Here is an 18,675-nt window from a genome sequence, read left to right on the forward strand (position 1 = left end):
GCGATAGGGAGATGCTGTAAGGAGGGATTTGGGGGACGCTATAGGGAGAGGCTTTGAGGGACTTTTTGGGCGGGGCATTAAGGGGGGTACTAGAGGGGGTGGGGGAGAAGCTTTGGGGGGATGCTATAGGGAGATGCTATGGGGGGGCTTTTGGGGGGGACGCTGTGGAGAGAAGACACTTTGCGGGGATCCAGGGGTGCTATGGGGGACACTGTAGGGATACTTTGTGGGGGCTTTCAGGGGGATGCTCGGAGGGGTGTTTCAGGGATGCTCGGGGGGTTGTTTCGGGATGCTATGGGGGGACACAGCACCCTCCCCCTCCGCCCCCCCCCCCCCCCCCCGTGTCTTGCCGACCCGCGGCGGGACGCGAACCGGGGTCTCCGAAACCGTGCGGGGGCGTGGCAGGGAGGGGCCGGAGCGAGCCGGGGGCGGGGCTGAGGGCGGGGCCAGGAGAGGGCGGGACGAGCCGGGGCGGGGGGGGTAGTGGGCGGGGCCGTAGGCGGGGATGTGGGCGGGGTCGGCCGGCCGGCCGGAAGTGGCGCCGGGATTCAAAGCGCCGGTGGAGGCGGAAGTGGCGGTTGGTGGGGGCGGGGCGCGTCAGGGCGTTTTGGGGGTGAGGGGAGGGGAGGGGAGGGGAGGGGAGGGGTGTGTAAGGGATGGTGGGGGTGAGGGGGGTGCCGGGGGGGGGGCGGGTATGGGAAGGTGAAGGTGAAGATGCGGGGGTACCATGGGATGCTCAAGGGGTGAGGAGATTGGGGGCGGGGGGGGGGTATGGGGGAGAGGAGGGGAGGGGAGGGGGTACCCGGGGGCGTGGGGGTGCCTGGTGGGTGAGGGGAGTGTAAGGGGTGCCCGGGGGGTACGGGGAGATGAGGGTGCGGGGGGGCAGTGGGCTGTCCGGGGTGGGGGGTGGGGGTGGGGGGCTGATAGGGATGGGGAGATGGGGGTGCATTGGGGTGGGGGGGGCATCGGGGGTGCTCAGCCGCGAGGGGTTGGGGGTCCCCGGTCGGTACGGGGGGGGGGGGCAGGGGGGAGCTGCAGGGCTGCCGTGGGGTGCCCTGGGGTTGGATAACCGGGGGGTACGGGGGGGGGGGGGGGGGGGCAGTGGGGCGCACCGTGGCCGAGGGAGCAGGGTGGGGGACTGTGGGTGCAGGCCGGGGTGCCTGGGGGGGGCACACTCACCTCCTCTGCCCCTTCCCCAGGGCCGAACCCGCCGCGGCGCCGGGATGCTGCCCCCCTCGAAGGAGCGGCCCCGGGGGGCCGGGGAGCAGCCGGGGGGGCGTCAGGCGAGACCCCCGCGGCAGAGCTGGCGGGTGCTGGCCGAGAGGAACCAGAGCGTGGCCCCCGTGGGCGTCTGGGTGGAGAGTGCCCCGGGGGAGCCGGAGGAGAGCCTGGCCTTCGTGAGTGCTGCCACGGGGGTCCCGGGCACCCTCCGGCCTTGCGGGTCCTGCCAGGGATGTCTCCAACCCCCCCCCCCCCCCCCAGCTGCGCCAGTAAATCCCGCGGGGGCCGTCGGGGGTGAAAACGTTCATCTCCGTTTGAAGGCGGCCAGGAACACCGCTCCTAAAAAGACTAATTTATCTTGATGATTTTTGGTAGGGTCAAACGCCACCGTGGTGTCCCCGTAGCCTGGCGTCCCGTTTACACGAGCCCCGAGTTGATTCCCCTCAAATAAGCTGTGGGTTGTTTTTTTTTTTTTTTTTTAGGAGAAACGCATCGGTTTTAAAAACCAGTCAGGTGGGGAATCCAGCCAATGCTCTGATCGGCTGCCTGCCTTGCTTAATTATTCGTACCGCGCGCTCTGCGCTTTTAATTTTAGCTGGACCTGTAGATTTTCAGCGTGTTCCTAGAGGCTGCCTTCCAGCGTAGGTCGCGCAGCTAAAACTCAGCAGGTTTGTGCCCCCTCCCCCCCCCCCGCCACGTGAGTTTTTTTCCCCTCGCTGTTCCCGGATGCTCCTTGGTTTATCAGCGCCGGGTTTTGAACTCCCCGCCGTAGCTTTGCATCTGAGGTGCCTTGTGCCGCACCCGGCTGACCGGTGTGTGTGTGTGTCCCCCCCCGCCCCAGCGCCCCGGATCGATGCTGCTCTTCGCCTTCCCCTTCATCCGTAAAGGATGTCGGCGAGCGGAGATTTTATTCCATGTTGCTGATTATTTTTTTTTCTTTTTTAAAAAAAGAACAGTAAGTTGAACGTTTCAGGGTCTGGAGCCAACCTCCGCTGTACCCCATTAAAACACTTAAGAAATCTTTATCGATGCTTATCTCAGGGATTTCTGCTTTGAGGGTTATTATAAGGGGACTAAAAGTGCGTTAAATATAGGATGATGAGTTCAGTCCCCTGTAATTAATGTCTAAACGTTACAGAAGCTCCTGCCCTTCTGAGATGATTTATTTCCATATTGTAATTTAAATCCTGAAAGGTTGAGATAATATATGGAAATGAATCATCTCCGTATTCCACATAACTTCCACCTCGGCACCGCGAAACTTCTGGGGGAGCGAACTCCTCCCGACTGCTTTGGGGGGGGGGGGGGGGGGCCTGGGCACTCCCGGTCCTCCCTCGGTGTGGGGGCTTTCAGGTGCGGATGAAGGTGCACGGGGTTATCGGAGCTTGCTTAATACGCTTCTACGCGCCAGCGGATCGTATTAAAGAATATATATTAATGCCTCCTGCATCGGAATTGCTAATGAGGTTGCCAACGGGGAGCGTAGCAAGCTGCCGACGGCGCCGTTTCGTGTAGCTCTGGCCTGGTCTCGTCGTTAACAGTGCAGATTTCTCCCCATCTTCGCCCTTTGTTCGGCTGTGCTGACCTTGCTTTGCTGCTGGTAACGTTCCCGGCAGTCAGCGGGATGTAGGGAGCATCCGACCCGGCGTTTACTAAGTTGATTTTCAGACTTGCCCCTTTCCTCCCTCCCGTCACCGATTTTTCTTGCTTTAGGCCGTGCTGCGGTGACGGCCAGGAGAGCGATGCCGGTTTTCCTTAAACCGTGGTAGTATCGGCAGAATTGCTTGGCATGACTTCCAGTGAGAACCTTAAAAAAAAAAAAAACAAACCAACCAAAAACCAAAAAATCCCCCCAAAAAAAGACTTTTTTTTTTTTTTTTTTAGGTCATTGCTTTTAATCTTTTACTTCAGATGGTAAAAACATTTTCGGAGCCGTAGCCCTGCCCGTGCTCTGCAAACTGCTTCCCGGGTATGCTTCCAGCCTTGCTCTTGCGGAGCGTTAATGGGATCGGAGGCCGGGCCCGTTCCCCTCGGATCCGGGCTTTGAGTATTTGAGCATCCTTTCGTGGGAGCAGGAGCTAGGAGTTGCTGTATGAGGCCGCCTTCTTTTTTCTTTCCGTGTGCGTTGCAGAGAGTTAAAGGAGGAGGTGTGCGTGCTCCGTGTCTGGCTAGCTAGATCCAATCCAAGCGCAAAATCATTCCATAGACGTTGTCCAAGCTGTTAATGCACAGATTTGGAAATGAAACATCGTGAAGTTTGCTCTGGGCGCTGCTTGCCTGGCTCGTAGGTGCCGGTGTGGGAAGGGAAGATGGAATGCAAGCTGCTGTAATGCTGCGACGTAGCAAAACCCCCGTAAAATCTCCTTTCACCTCTTGCAGGCTTCAGCGTTTCAGGTGGAGGAGGAGCTGAAGGAGCAGCAACGGGAGAAGGCAGCCAGCCTGAGGCGTTTCCAGGGAGAGGTGAAGCAGCGGGTGAACCAGCAGGTCAGGATGCGAAGAAAGCAGCAGCTGCAGAAGTCCTACGAAGCGGTAAGCGGATCTCTGTCCCTGCCTCGCCAGCAGTCTTGCAGGAGAAACTCCTGAAACCAGTGTAAATCGGGGGGGGGGGGAGGAAAAAAGCCCGCTAGACCTCAAGTCAAGGTGTTAATAAGAAAAAACAAGGAAACGCGTGGCCACGGCAGACCCCGTGGCCGCAAACGGCGTCCCCTCAGGCGAGGTCAGCGTGACGCCTCGGCTCGCTCTGGCGCTGAAGGTGCTTTAAGCCCTTTGCCTCCCTGCGGAAAGGTCGCTGGCTCTCTCGGGCGGCAGAAGAACGGAGTCCTGCTGCCCCGTGCAGGATTGAATGGAGTTTAAAAAATAGCCAGGCCGGAGTTGTGAATGATGTGGATGTCTCCTCGTCGAGTTTTAAACAAAGCAGCTCACTTCTGCTATCCCTTTTCCAGGGCAGCCAAGTAGTTCGCAAGCAACACTTTCACGCTGTCTCCACGTTCCCGTTTCCCCCGTGGGCTTGTTTTAGCTTATCCTGGGAATATATTTAATCCTTTCTACTTTTAAACAAACTGCCAGGAAGACTTGCCAGAAACCGACTGTGGAGCGAGAAGGGAACGCACTGAAATGGCCACGAGTTTGGCCACCCCTGGGGTGTTTGGGCTCTTTCCAGGGCTCGGGAGGCACGGTTGAGTGGGGATGTCCTCACGTAACTCTGCTAGCACTGCTCCAAACTGAAAGCCGTCGGATGCCTTCGGCCCCCGCGAGCCTGATGGCTCTTTGTGCCCCTCTCAGCACGGAGAGCAGAAACGTCCACCCCAAGAAATGCCGCCAAATTGAGCCAGCAACTCCCGCGCGGCACGGGTGATGTCCTGCCGGGTGACGGTTAGAGATTTGCACGTGGCTTTTTAACTTGAGGGTCTGTGTCCCGGCAGGCAGAGAGGGAGAGCTGCATCGCCGTTCAGTACTCGGACTCCGCGCTGCACTTGACCCCCAGGAAGAACACGTGCCTGTTTCGGAGCCATCCCGCGCCCGCCATCTGCGGTCCCCGCGCTCGCGCTGTCCCGGCACAGCGGCAAGGGGTGCAAAGCGAGCCCTTCCAGCAGCAAGCCGCCAAGGTGAGCGGTTCCCCTCCTGCGTTTTTCATCCCTGCTTCGCCATGCTGGTTGCTCGTGGTTTGAAATGGAGGACGGGCAATATTTACCTTTCTGCCCTCTTTTACAACACATCCCTGATTTGATTATTTTTTTTTTGTACTGAGTAAAACATTGACTTACGTTTTCACTCTGGTTTGCTGCGTATTGTTGTACTCCTCCATAGCTCTTATCGGAGCCTCAAAACTGACAGTAAGTGTCGTCTTGGGGGATGCTGTGGTTGTACTTGCCCTGCTGCTTGTAGATACAGTGAATTTTCCCTCCGCGCCCAGGGACTTGTTGCTGTGCAGGCGTGTCGTGTCGGAGAGGTGGCACTAGGTGGTGCCACCTCCTTGCAGCTTGTCTCCTGCAGACCAGGAGCGTGGGATCCCGAAATCTTGGAAAACCTGCCTTAGGGACCGTTTCGAGCTTTTTTTTTTTTTTTTAAAATAGCGATGCTTATGCTGCTTTTGGCATTTTCTGAAGTGCGTGTGTTCGCCTGGGCTCTGGAGTTATTCCGGCTGAAGCACCGCTTCCCTTGGGGTGGAGAATCACTTCTGGCTGGACGCCGGACAGGACAATCGGGGATCTGGCACTTCTGGCACCTCAGCAAAGCGATTTGGGAGCGGATGAGCTGTAACTGAGTCCTTTGCCGTGCCTGGATCAGGATTTCGGGGCATTGGGGCAGCTCTGAAAGACACCTTGGGTTGCAGGTTACCTTATACCTGTTTGTGAAGCTAATTGTGTGTTTTGTTGCGCTCCCTTGACAAAGCACCTTGGTTGGAGCAGGGGGTACTTTAGGAGATTTCTTCTGTGCCGCTAAGCTTCTTGGCGTAGCCCTCACGGCAAGCAGCTAGTGACCTCTTGTTTTGTCTTGTCTTTACCTTCCCTCTTAACGGCAGCTTAGCAAAACCATGAAGCAAGTTCGGCGCAGGCTGGCGTCCTGCAAAACCATGCCCCAAGGAGCGGGTCCCCCCGAACTCCCCGGCGGCGTCTGGAGGCAAGAGGTGAGCGAGGATTGCCTAGGGTAGGGTGAGAGGAATTGCCTTGCAAACTGTTGAAGGTCTGGCTCTAATTAGCAAATCCAAAGCATAGTTCAGTGAGTTTCTCCGGCAGAAGTGAAACAAACTGGGCTTTCGTGACCCACCTGATGGATTTCGGTGGCCCGAGGGCTCTGTCCCTCTGTTCTTGCTGCCTTTCAGAGAGGGCAGCAAGATAAAGTGGGTGAAAACGTCTCTGTTTGCAGAGATTAACGAGAGAGAAACTAGAAAACAAGAATTCAGAAAAGATTTTTTTTAAAGGCTGAGATTGTGATCTGGGTATCTGGGAGGAATGTGATTATCAGCCCTCCCCTTAGGTGCCTTTATTTCTTCAACAAACCTCAACAGCTCTTTCCCTTGCATCAATCCCTTGTTTCATGTGGGTGGCAGAGATCTGGAGGGTTTTCTTCACCCAGGGCTGGCTTCTGGTAGAGAATTGTTGGCATGCAGCTGCTTTCCTCGAAGCAGCGCATGGGAGCCACGTAAGGAGGTCAGTCCCGAGTGCCTCACCTTTTGCTCTGTTGAATTTCGTCCTGCTTTTGTCACTCCGGTTCTCAAGAGCAGCTTTGCGTCACAGCTATTATCCTGCTTTCTATGCCGAGACCTCTCCTGAACTGACATACTTTGTCCATCCTGGAGAACACCAGCAGCAACCCAACCTGGTATTTTGTCTTACTGCCTCCTCCGGAGCCGGTTTCTTGCCCGTCTTGCAATTCTTCATTCCCATCTCTTTCTTGAGTTCATCAAAGGTGAAGCAGATCTTGGCTGGCTGTTATCTAGAAAATACCTTTTACATAAGGGTTGGTCTGGCTCTTCCTCCCCCTGTGTACTGTTGGATTTCTGTTCAAGGAAGTCAGCTTTGTGAACAAGAGTTACAGAACCAGTATCATTATGGACTCGAAAACCTCTTATCTGTTTCAGATGCCTTCTGTTTAAGTCCTCAGTGCATTCAGACTGCTCAGCAAGATGGAGTGATTCATTACTTGGCTATTAGCGGCACTAAAGCCTCGCGTGAATAATACGGTCGCTGCCCATGCAAGCCAGAGGGTTACAGAAGATAGCAAGCGGGATGCGTGGGAGTCCCGTGGCGAGTCGTCCGCAGCAGTGAGAAACAGGGGTGGGAGGGATCCTGGGCCATCCTCCCACCTGAACCTTACTGCAGCTACAGTTAATCTGCGCTCTCTTCAAACCTCTGGCGAGGAGGATTTAACAGCTTCCCTAGGCAATTTATTCTGGGAGGAATTTATTGATTTATTGCATTACTCTGTTTTATTACTCCAAGATAGTAGAGAAAAAAAAGCTCTAATATTAATCTGACTCTTTCTCCCTGTGTAAAGGTTTGCCATGTTCACAGCTAGGCAGGACAGCAGTTTATTCCCTTCTCTTCAGATGCAAAAGTCTGCTGTGGACTTAACCACCTTAGTAATTGCTGCCGTAGTGCACTGCCTTGACCTTTGCTTTTGAATTTGCTTGTGCTCTCTATCCCAGCTGATTTCTTTGGTTTGAACCCAAGCACTCTTAGCCTGTTCTCAAATACTTCTGCGACTTCCAAGTGGCTTGGTGGGGTCGGTAAATGTAATCAAGGTGCTTCTTTCTTCCATCATCCAGGCCGATAACGAAATTATCAAGCAGAGCCCACCTAGTTCTTACTCTGGTTTTGTGCAGTGAACTCGTGAGGCTGAATCTGGGCAGTGGTTTTAATCAGTACTGCACCTCCGCTGTAATAGTTTCATCCTGACAGATATTTCTTTACACAAGTGTTGAATTAGGCCGTGTCAAAAGCTAAGCTAAAATCGAGATGTCTTCTGCTGCGCTTGGCCTGAGGCCTCTTTCTTCTATGGCAGGAGAAATTCAAACCAGCTAGACGTGACTTGCTCTTGACAAATTTATGCCGGTTGCTGTTTGTCTTGTTTTCTAGCAGCTTACAGGCAGTTTGCAAGGTGATTTCCTCTTGGGTTTTGGTTTTTTTTTCCCCAAAAAAGTCAGGCAGTTAAACTCTTGAGACTAACATCTCTTTTAGTATTTCCTTTTCTCCTCCTTTATTTAAAGATAGACCCTCCTTGTGCCCTGTTCTGATAATCTGGACCTCCACGGATTTCGGGGGGGGGAGGACGGGGGACACACACGACTGCTGTTAGCTTGTCTGCCACTCCTGGCCGTAACCCAGGGCACATCCCCCCTGCTTAAAAACTTCAGCTTCTAGGAATAATCTGACGTTTTCTTCCCAATAACAATCCAAGATTTTTCTTGCTGCTGCTGTTAGCTCAGAGCAAGCCTTTGGCCGGACGCCGCTGCCCAGAAGCATAAAACACTGTTGTTCTTGCTGTCCTCCGATAGCTGTCCTTCTTGAGTAGCGAGTCCTTTAGTCTCTCTTACTAAAGCCTGACTTGTTACCCTGATCTTGTTTTACTTAGAGCTTTGGCCTTTCTGGCACTTGCTTTATTTTTTTTTTTTTGTCCCCGCGTGCTTGTGTCGTCTCCTGCGTGATTCCTTCAGTAACCTGACCCGTGCTGCGCTTCCTCTGGGCTCGCACGGATCGCGGGCCCAAGGAGAGCTTGGGGCTTAGCCAGGGTTGTCTCGCACCGCGCCGCCTGTCTTTCCACTCCAGATGGGTGGTTTGCATTTGCCCAGTTTAAAGGAACTGTTGCTTCTCCTTCAGTCCTGTGTTCTTCATTTTTCTTCACACACCCCCTTCTTCCCTCTAAAGAGTTGCATTCCCTGCGATCAGTAATCCGTGTTCCCAAAATCGTTGCTCTTCCTCTCTCCCAGAGATTTCTTTTCAGGTCAAAAACATTCAAAGAGCTTCTTCCCTGCTTTCCCAAGCAGATACCTAGATGGTAATTGCGTGGAGGTGATCTGTCCTGTGTTTCAGGTGATCCTGTTCACCAAGTCTTCAGCCGCTTTGCTTTAGGGTTTGGTACTGCTGTAGGTCCCCCCCAGCGTGACAGCACCCAAATTCTTTCCCCCCGCTGATCATTCCCCAAAGTTGGGGGTTTTTTTCCACAGTTTTCATTTCCTTCTACCTTCAGGGCTTCAGAGCATCCTTACAAAGCAATAACCGTTCCTCTCTATTCCCTTGTCCTCACCAAAGCAGCACTTCGGTGTTGTGTTTCTGTCATAACAGGGTGGATAGAGTAATTCCTACATGCCTGTCAAATAACCTCATGTTCAGACTAACTCCAGGCTATCCTCCGTCCTTCCTGTATTGCAGCAGAGCCATCTCAAGGGATCCCTGGCGTGACCTGCTTCTCCTCCTGTTGATCTGCAGTCCTACTCTTCCCTTCCTAGCGTGCTGAAGGGACAGCGAGGCGGGGGGGGGGGGGGGGGGCGTGTGTGGGGGGAAAAAAAATCCTGGCTCCGAGCTTGCTTCTGGCATTTTGATTTTTTAGTTTGTAGGAAACAATCTGCTGCATCTCAAAATATTGTTAATTGCCACCGGGGAGCCTGCCCACTTACCATCTGAAGGAGTACGCTACGTACTCGAGTGTCACTCCAGAGATCCCACCACCCCCCAACTCCTTGCAGTTGCGAAACGCCGCCTGGAGAGGTCTTTTCCTTGCCTTTCCTTCGCCCCACGCACGTCTGTCCCTCTGTTTCCGCAGTTGGTGAGAACGTAGTCACGAGTTACCCTGCTAAATTCAGATTTTCTGGCTCTCGTGCCCTGCGGTGATGCTTGAACACATTGTGTTGCTGCTCGCCGGATCTCAACTGACTCTGCAGAACAAGCGCCCTCGGGTTAAAGCTGCTTCTAACCTGCGCACGAGGATGTTGAATTTGCCCTCAGCACCGAAGGAGATACATTTGAATTTCATATTTACACCCCTCTCCTCCAGAAACCGGAGTCTTGCAAGGCAGCCGCGGTGCCCGCAGGAGATGAGAGTGAGGAGCTGCTTCTAGCAGGACACCATGATCTTCCAGCTGAACTGCAGGACCAGGGGGCAGCCCCGCATCAAGCTGAGCAAGACGATGACTTCTACATCAAAATCGAATTTGAAAAAGTAAGGCTCGTACGGGGCCGGGCCAGTTGGTCCTAAGAGGTTTGAATCGTTGGGATTTGGGTTTATTTCGGCAGAGACAGCGAGGCTGCTGTTGTAGTAGAGCAGTTGCTGCCTCAGGCCTGGTTAACTCTTAAGCCTACTGTCGTCAAAACAGGCTCGAGAGCGGTGTCAGAGCTAAGTGAGATTGGCGGCTCCTGTTTCCCTGCTTTCATCTTACAGCTGTGCCTTCAAAAGGGGTTTTATTTGTGCCTGCCTCGTGATGCCAGTTGGCTGGCGCTCAGCGGAAATCTGAAGCTGAGCGTGCAATCGCGTCGTACGCTTAACCGAACTCCAGACTGCGGCTGGCAGGACCTGCAGCTGCCTCTGGTCCGGCTGCCCTGCTCGATGGCAGCAGCGGGGTGGAAGAGGTGCGGGTGGTGCATCAAATCGGCCGGAAACCTCCTAGAAAAGGGGTGGTGGTGTGGGGGGGAAAAGCAGCTTTGCATCAGAGGAATGAGCTGGCTGTGACAGATTCCTGTGCCCTGGGGCTGGCGAAACGCCTCCCTTAGAGGCAGCGTGAATGTGTCTGCTCGTGAAGGGCTGAGCTAACGTATTTATGTATTTATCGATTCCTCTTTTGTCTTCAGGCAGACTTTCATTACGCATCTGAGATGTGGAAATGGCCGTGCCCTGATTACCCGGAGTAGTTAGCAAATACTTTATGGCTATAGCAGTGTGTGCCCAACCTTAGCTGGTGATTAGTCCAGCTAGAAGCAGAAATACTGGCTTGGCAAATATTGAGCGGAGGGAAGAAGGCGGAGGTTTACGCCGAGGTTTTCGGAGACGTTGGCTGTTGAATTCCCCTGACACTTTTGTTATTTGTAGTATTGTTATTTTTCTTGCACTTCACAAAGGTCAGAATGAAAATCTGGGGAGGCGAGGTGTGAATCCATATTTAGACTAAACCAGAAACCTCCTCCAAGGGTATCTTTAGAAGTGTTTTGACAAAGCTTTGGTGCTCAGGCTCCTGCGTGGAGGTGCCGCACGTGTCTCTCCTGTCTATAGCCAGCCCATACCCCGAAAAAAAGCACAGCTCGTAGGTGGGTTGCCCCGTTGAGGGCTGTAGGGATCACGCATAGAGGAGTATTTTGCTGAGGGAAGATGAGAAACTTGACCCTGAAGATGCTGATGCTGCCCTCTTACATTACCTTCCAGTTCTGTGACGCATCGGTGAAGGACTCGAGCTCGCCCGAGCCTCCCCAGAGGCTGCACACCGATTACCAAGCTCCCCTCGTACTCTGGGCTGGCGTAGACCAAGAGGAAACCAAGAAGCAGGTTTGTCCGCTGGAGCCAAGTCCTCATTGTTTCGTCTCCGTTTCAGGACTGAAAGGTATCGAGCGTAGGGGATGCTGCTAGCCCGGATAAGAAGCCTCAAGAGCAGCCTTAATGTATGAAGCATCTGCTAGGTTTATAAGTTTCTCGGCGTTGGTGGTGTCTCAGGCCCCAGGCAAACCTACCGGGTTCTTTTTTTTTTTTTTTTAAGGTCCATTGTGACCGCAAGTGCAACCGTTACGTGCTCCTCCCGCAAAATCTGGGATCTGAATAACACTGAAGGGTTGGAGGAGAAAGGGGCTTCCTTCATTTTGCCTGGCAAAACAAAGGTGTCGCTTTCTGTAGTTGTGTGGAGAGAGAGAGAGAGAGAAGCTGCCAAAAATGCTTCAAAAAAGAAAAAAACCAAACCACCAAAACCAAAAGAACAAACCCCACTTTATCTTCTTTGGGTATAAGGTTGGGAGTGTGAAGGTTTCTGCCGTATCGGCGCCTAACAGGCAGCGGGGTGGTAGCTTTCAAGCACAGACTGCAGGCCTGACGCCGAGTGTCTGATTTAATGACGAGGCCTTGCCAGCCGGCGTCCGGGACGGTTTGGCTCACGCTAAGCTGGGCGATGCGAAGAGACGAAGTTTCTCTTGGATGCCTTTAGGAAGTGACTTTTATTTTCCCGCTTCCTTCTGATGCGAAGAGGAACGCTTCCCTCTCCTTCTGTCGGCTTTCTTGCAGCTTACAGCGTAAAACTCGAAAGGACTTTGAACGAATTGATTTTTTTTTTCTCCCCGTTGTTCCTTACGTGCGCTTTTTTCCGACAAGCTGGTCCAAAATGCAGTTGTGGTTTCTAGACGGCGTGACAGCAGCTGGGGCCCGTCAGGCTGTTCCTTCCCTCAGCGGTTCCCTCTGCCCCTTGCTTTTTATCTCCTTGGCTCTGATCCACCCTGAGATAACTGGGGTGGTTTGTGTTTTTTTTTTTTTCATCCAGCTTTCTCTCCTTTCAGCCTGGCGATCTCTCCTGCTCCAGCTGCGTGGGGCTCTCTCCGCTGGGCGGGATGGACAAACTCAGCCCAAAACTCTTGGTGTCGAAAAATCCACGCCTTAAACTTTCTGGCATCGTGGAGCTCAAACTAGCTGTGTACCGACTGATTCCCACGCGGGCGGGGAGGGCTTTTGGTGCGAGCTTTCGCCAGGAGGTTTCCCTACCCTTGCTGCATCCGTGGGGTTAAGCTGAGGCCCAGACATTTAAACCTCTTCATGTGCTCGGTACCCGTACGGGAGTTGTTGTTCCCTGCAGGGCTCTTGGATTTGTCTCAGCAATGACTTTGCCACCTCTGTGGTTCTCCTGCGTGTAGCGGGTCCAGCTCGGTGTTGTATGTTCATTATTATTTTTCTTTTTTTGGGAGATGCAGGCAGATACAGGTGGACCACAGAGGACCACCAGTCCCCGGGTGGATCGAAATTCTCGGCCTGTAGCTTGTAGCGCTCTGGTGAAGTGGGTTGAAGCGGGAACCAGCTCTTTTAACCCCAGGAAAATGAGAGTTTAGGAATTTGTCAGGTGACAGAGCTTCCATCCATAGGAAGGTTCGGTCAAGGGATGCTGGTACAAAGCCCTCGGATGCTCCGAGATGTCTTGGTGGTCCTCTCCTAGCTAACCACCGTCTCTCCGGCTTCTCGGTCCTGGGGCATGTGCACAAGGAGACGTTTGAGGATCTCTCGGGGAAGGAGCGAGGTTTCTATCCTGATAGACGTGCGCTCCAGAAATCAAGCTGAGTGCCGATACCGCTCGATACCGATCCCAGCCTGCCCCCAGACGTCCTTCTCAAAGGTGCCTCTTCTTCCCTGCAGCGTCAGAACGAGTACCTGAGATACAGGCGCCTCTTCATGAATGTCGAGCGAGAGCAAGTGAAGGAACAGCAGAGGCAGAAAGAGAGGCAGAAGAGAATCGCTGAGTGAGTACGTGCGGGTGAGCGCCGGCCTCTTGGTGTCACCTCCTCCGTCACAGGCAGGGCCCTTCTTCAGGCTGGAAAGGTCTTGTGTGCCTGTCCGGTGTGAACCAGGCAACGGTATTTTTGGAAAGCACTTCTGCAGCCCAAATGCAGAGGCTTTGAGAAGACCGTCCAGCTTTGTACGAAATAAAAACACGTGATGGGTAGCGTTCTGCCTCCTTGGCCACGGACTGCCCCTGATGGATTAAAAAGGCCACTTTACCAACTTTTTAAAAATGGGGGAGTACGTTGAAAGAAGCTCCGCAATACGAATGCCGATTGTAAAGCCTGACTTACCTCCCTGGGTTTATTTTGGTGCCCGGTCTGCTAACCCTGGGGCGGGAGTCATTCGACCGAGCCCCCAAGAGAGACCCTTGGGCCGTGTCGAGTCCTTCAGAGGTGCTCAGTGCTTCTCTATCTACTTTCTGAGTCCCCGCGCAGCTTGGATAGGAGTTGGGACCCGAAACCTCAGGCTGGGAGGGTTGCAGCTCACCAAACCGTGGCTCTCTGGAACTGATCCCAAGACCCTGTGCTACAGTCCATGTTTAGAAACTTTGGGGTGAGGTCACGCTGTTGTTGTTGTTAAACTGATCTTATCTCTGGGGTTTTTAATATCAGACCCTTCACCCTCATGGCTATAAACATATATAGTGTAATAAAAAGATTTCTCAGCATTTGTTCTGGAGTTGAAAACTCAGTATCTGCGTAAAAGTATCAGTACTTGTTTCGGTGGCTTAGTCATCTTCTCCCTTTCAAGGGGTTCGTTAAGGAGGAGCTCTGCAAATTCACACCAAAATAGGGGAGACACTCTAGATTTTTTTTTTTTTTGTGTGTGTGTCTCTGCCTTGCTCTAAAATAAAACGATGTAGCTCTGACCGTCTCGGTCTCTAACGCCGGCTCAGCAGTGGGCAGGCTTTGTGGGAGCAGCACAGGCACCCGAGGGCAGGATTTTCATGGTCACTTTACGGAGAGAAATTGCCAACTTAAAGAAACGCTCCTCCAGCCGCATTCCTGACTTTCAAATTGGCACTCAGGAGCTTCGGAGACCTTTTCTTGCCCTGCAAGTGCTGGTGAGACACCAAGGACTTCCTAGTTAGTGTGATATCTTTTTATTCCCTCCCCCCCCCAAGTTACAGGGGCGCTGCTGGAGCTGCAAAAGCTGCTCGGGGCGTATGTGGAAAAGAGCTGGTTTTGTAATTACTTAGTGTAAATCCTTAAGTTGGCCTTAGCCTTAGTTTCTGTAGCGGAAGATTTATGGTGGGGTAGTTAAGGCTCTATTACCACTTCATTTAAAAAACATTTCGGAGTTTATAACTTGACTAGAGAAGTTTGGCTTCAGCACTTTTCCTTCTCGATGTAAAGATTTGACCCCCCAAATGGAGTAACATCCGAAATGTCTCGTTCGATTACGCTTTCTCCCCCTGGCTTCTGCCCAGCCTTGATTTTCTTTTTTTTTTTTTAAATGCCTTTTGGCAGTGATCAGCCTGTAACATGTTATTGCATTTGGTACTCATCAGCGGGAATAAAATGGCAGATGCTTCAGTTTAAAGTCTTTGTGCTTCGTAATTGCCGCTTGTCGAGGGAACGTGTGCTCTGCGTTTGGTGTGACTTACGCAACCCAGATTCCACTGAAAGGGCTGGAGTGCCGTGTAGGTGCAAGGAAGATTGAGGAAATAGAGGAAGACTTGGTTAAAAATGCCTCTTAAAGCCTGTTTTGGAGTAGGTGGTGGGATCCTTGGAGCTTCTTTGCTGTACCCAGCACTCTTCTAACAGCCCTGTTATGCTCCCCGTGCTGGAAGCTGCAAGGGCAGCTTACGGGTAGGGTCCAAGCTGCCCCACAATCAGAGGAAATCGGAAGGGGGGAAGCTGAGCCGTTGGTCCTTTCTGGTGGATCTAAAAGAGCCCAGGCACTGCTCTTGGTTTCGGAAGGGCAGAAGAGCATCTCTTTTGGGGAGGTGCAGGTGGCACTTCGTAACGGGAGCGCGCGTGAAGGTGACGCGGGAGGGAGCTGGAAGGAGACGGCCACGACGGTGAGAAAACCAGCAGGCAGGAGGAGGTCAAGGGCGGGAGAGCATTCATAGGCTGCCGTTTCCATCCGGGGGAAAGAATGGGGGCTCGGAAAGCATTTTTGCCTGTTTTATGTTTAAAGCTGTTAGAAAGTCGGTGCTGCAGTTAGTGCAGAGTTACTTTTCACCTGCCGTGGGTAGTTTGGGCTAAAGCAGCAGGCGGCGGCAGCATCGAGGTCCCCCGGCCCTGACCTTACAGCCAGGGGCCGGCGGGGAATGGAGGTTGGGATGGGGAAGCTCCTTCTCTAAGCTGTGCGTGTGCCTGCAGGATTAAGAGCAAGAAGGAGAACCAGCGCCGGGTGGAGGAGCAGAGGATGCGGGAGACGGCTGACCGGCCAGAACCCTCCCCGGGAGAGGGAGCCTGTGAAACCCTGGCCCGACTTAAACTGGAGGAGAGGGGAGTGAAGGAGATTAAGGAAAAACAGCAGCGAAATAAGGAGTACGTGAGGTACGGACGGATCCCCTCTCCTTGCACAGAGCCGGGTGTTACTGGCAAAGGTGAATATTTTATCCCTTGCAGGTACGTCGAAGCTCTGAGAGCCCAGATGAGGGAGAAGATAAAACTGTATAACATTGACTTGCCCCCGCTCTGCTCCTGCGGGTCCGATTTCTGGGACTCCCACCCGGATACCTGCGCCAACAACTGTGTCTTCTACAAAAACCACAAAGGTAGGAGCTCCTGCTTCTGGAGAGGAGGCGCCTGGGCCGGGATCCCCGATTATACAGGGAGAAATCAAACGGGGCTAGATGTTTCCGTGGTCCTGGGCTGCTGTGTAGAGATGTTCCTACAAATATACGCCAGAGAGGGCAAGTCAGGTGCTCTGCTGCTTGTTTCGAACCCAGCCTCTTCCTCTGTCCCTTCGGGGAGCTTAGTGGCATCCTTAGCAAAGCACCAGCCTCTGTGTAATATGTGTTGGGGGGGGGGGGAGAACCGTGAGGACAACACTGCAAAACAGGCTCGTTACGGGCACAGAAAACCTCTTCGCCTTAAACGCTGAATCTTCTGTTGGGAGGATGCAAGAAGGTGGCGGAAATTGTCTTTGTTAGGTGACGGAGAGCGCTCTGATCACGAGTACGGCTTGGAAAAATACCTGGCTGAGCAACTGGGAGTTGTCTTCTGGGGGGGGGAAAAAAAAAAATAGAGAAATTGGGGCTTTATAAAAAAATCGTCGGCTTTCCTGCTTTGGCTCGCATACCGCTTCGTACTCAGGAGCGTGCCGAGCGTGCAAACAAGCATGTGGAAAACTACAGGCACGTCGATTCATCTTAAAAACCAGTTCTTCTCTCTCTGCTTTATGGTAAAAGGCTGAAGCCGAGCCCAGTTTCGGCCGTAAATGAAACTCTCATCTCTTAACGCTGCTTCTGTGTCCCCTTTCCGCTCAGCCTACAGCCACGCTCTGCAGTCCGTCGTCTCGTCCTGCGACCCCGCGGACAGGAGCCCCTCGGCGAGGCTGCCGCTCCGAGACCTGGCCGCTCTCTGCGCTCGCTCGGGGAAGCATCTGTGACCGAGGGCAGCCGTGCGCGCGCGCGCGCGTGTGTGTGTGTGTGTGTGTGTCCCACCTCCCCATATTTTGGCGACTGTTGTAAGTAGAGAGCAAGGCTGTGCCCTGTCCTGCCTGCTGCCTGCCCCTCGACTCCATCCAGGACGGCACCTTTCCTCTCCTCCTCCGCGTGCTGGGGTTTAAGCTGCACCTCTCCCATTTTGCTCCGTGTGTGTGGTCGGCCGGACCGGGAGCACGGGGTGATGGTGGGTGCGAAGGAGCCCATTGCTCTGCGGGGCTGGCTTCTAGGCAGGCACTTGAATTTTGGCGTTCAGCCGCGGAATAAACTGTTTTCAAGGGTTGTTTGTCTCATTGGGAGTGTGAAATGAGGAGAAACAAAGGTACGTGGGGGTCAGTATCTCTTAGAAACCGGGAGGTTTTCTGACCCTAACCTCTTCCTTCCCCCTCCCTCCTCTCCGTTTCCCTGTGGCTCCTGCCAGCCCCTGCCGCTCGGGTCACGGTCCAGAGCCAGGTATTTATTGCTCCTTCGCTTTCTTCCGGGTGAGGACCTCTGTCCTCCAGTACCATCCACCTGGCTCGGTACCTGACCCATGCTCCCCTAGCCTCGATTTTGCTCCAGAAAGGAGCTTTTTCCTAGGAGAAAAAAAAAAAAAAAAAAAAAAAAATCTGTATTTAACCTCCGGGTGCGTGTGAGACTCTCTGCTGTGCTGCCGCAGCCCCTCGGCAGGGCTTGCCGGGGCAAGATCGGTTTTTACCAAAAACGCCACCGGTGGGGTAACGCATTCCTGGACAGAGGTTGCACCATAACCCGTCATTAATATTTACTGCTTGCTGGCCGCCCTCCCGCCACCTCTCCAATATTAACCGCGGCAGGAAGGACGGGTGGCCGAGTGCACCGGGCCCTGCTCCCCAGCGGATAATTTCTTTTTTTTTTTCCCCCCCTTCCTGGCACGCTCCGTTACCATCCTGCCGGGTGCGAAGCAAACCTGTGACCCCGGTCCAGAGGCTGCGCGGAGGCGCTGAGCCGTGGCCAGGGATGCTCCTCCGTTCCCCGCTCCCGCTGGAGAATCATTCACTGACTTATTCGTGGTGGCCGGTGCTATTTATTAACCGCCGTTTGCGTCAGGGGAAGACGCCGCGGACCTAATAAGGGGTGTTGGGGCGGATTTGTAAAGGGCAGGATCCGGCCCGGGAGGTTTTTGCATGCGCCGGGGCCAGGGAAGCAAAGGGCTGAAGCTGCAAATGTGTTTTTTAACTGATTTCAAGGGCAGGGCTTTGTGCCAGGGCGGCTGAGGACAAGCGTTTCCTTGGCAGGTCCCCAAGCCCTTGCTCACGCCCCGGGGACCCCCGTTTCCACCTCTCCGAAAGGGCCGGAGCGGCCCCCGAAGGGCCGCGGGCTGGTTCGGGGCTTAGTTCAAAGGAATGATGGTTGAATGAAGCCATTGCCGCTCCTCGGCCTCGTGATCTGCCCCTTGCTCGGCTCCGTCCCGGCGGTGTAAATGGGATCCTTTGATAGCGGGGCGGGGGGGGGGGGGATTTCTCCTGGCGTGAAACCTCTGGGAGAGGAGAGCGGGACTCCTAAAATCCCTGCAGATAAACCCGAAAGCCTGGCTGGGGTGGCTTAGCCAAAACCAGGGCACCAAAATCCTTGCGGGGGCTGATGGAAAAGTGAGCGGAAAAGCGAAAACCAGCATTTTCCGCTGGTAAAACAGCATCTGGGGAAAATCCCGGAGCCCCACGGGGGGGACCGGGTGCAGGTGAGTCCCCCTTGGGACTTCTCCCCCCTCCCCGGTGCCCAACTTCGCTTTTCCCTCCTTCGAGCCGGATTCTGAGTCGATTTTTGTTTTAAACGGAGCCGGGGACCGAGGGGCAGCTCCGGTTTCGCACCTCGGGGCTGGAGGAGAGGACGGGCAAGGGGCTCCGCGGGGCTGCGCCCGG

General features: G+C 54.0%; 1 protein-coding gene across 4 annotated transcripts; it reads left to right on the top strand.

The window, feature by feature from the left end:
* Positions 1-541: 541 nt before the first annotated feature.
* On the top strand, positions 542-17,078 carry CCDC15 (coiled-coil domain containing 15). Of its 4 annotated transcripts, none has more exons than XM_076363823.1 (11): positions 542-577; positions 1,200-1,397; positions 3,601-3,750; positions 4,644-4,826; positions 5,744-5,848; positions 9,715-9,879; positions 11,074-11,193; positions 13,030-13,133; positions 15,504-15,683; positions 15,756-15,904; positions 16,619-17,078. In XM_076363823.1, exons 2-11 carry the CDS (start codon positions 1,224-1,226, stop codon positions 16,738-16,740), a joined length of 1,452 nt encoding a protein of 483 aa, XP_076219938.1. In that variant the 5' UTR covers positions 542-577; positions 1,200-1,223; the 3' UTR covers positions 16,741-17,078. The 4 variants fall into 4 exon arrangements, with proteins under 4 accessions (XP_076219938.1, XP_076219939.1, XP_076219941.1 ...); XM_076363826.1 differs by lacking the exons at positions 542-577; positions 1,200-1,397 and adding exons at positions 1,845-1,889; positions 3,353-3,509; XM_076363825.1 differs by lacking the exons at positions 542-577; positions 1,200-1,397 and adding exons at positions 1,845-1,889; positions 3,353-3,505.
* Positions 17,079-18,675: the final 1,597 nt, after the last annotated feature.

This window comes from Aptenodytes patagonicus, unplaced genomic scaffold (assembly GCF_965638725.1).
Source record: "Aptenodytes patagonicus unplaced genomic scaffold, bAptPat1.pri.cur scaffold_128, whole genome shotgun sequence".
NCBI lineage: Eukaryota > Metazoa > Chordata > Aves > Sphenisciformes > Spheniscidae > Aptenodytes > Aptenodytes patagonicus.

Coding starts and splice junctions, on each gene's coding strand:
- CCDC15 (XM_076363823.1), top strand. CDS start 1,224: ATGCTGCCCCCCTCGAAGGAGCGGCCCCGGGGGGCCGGGGAGCAGCCG. Junction 5,849..9,714: donor GCGGCGTCTGGAGGCAAGAG/GTGAGCGAGGAT, acceptor CCTCTCCTCCAG/AAACCGGAGTCTTGCAAGGC. Junction 13,134..15,503: donor AGGCAGAAGAGAATCGCTGA/GTGAGTACGTGC, acceptor GTGTGCCTGCAG/GATTAAGAGCAAGAAGGAGA.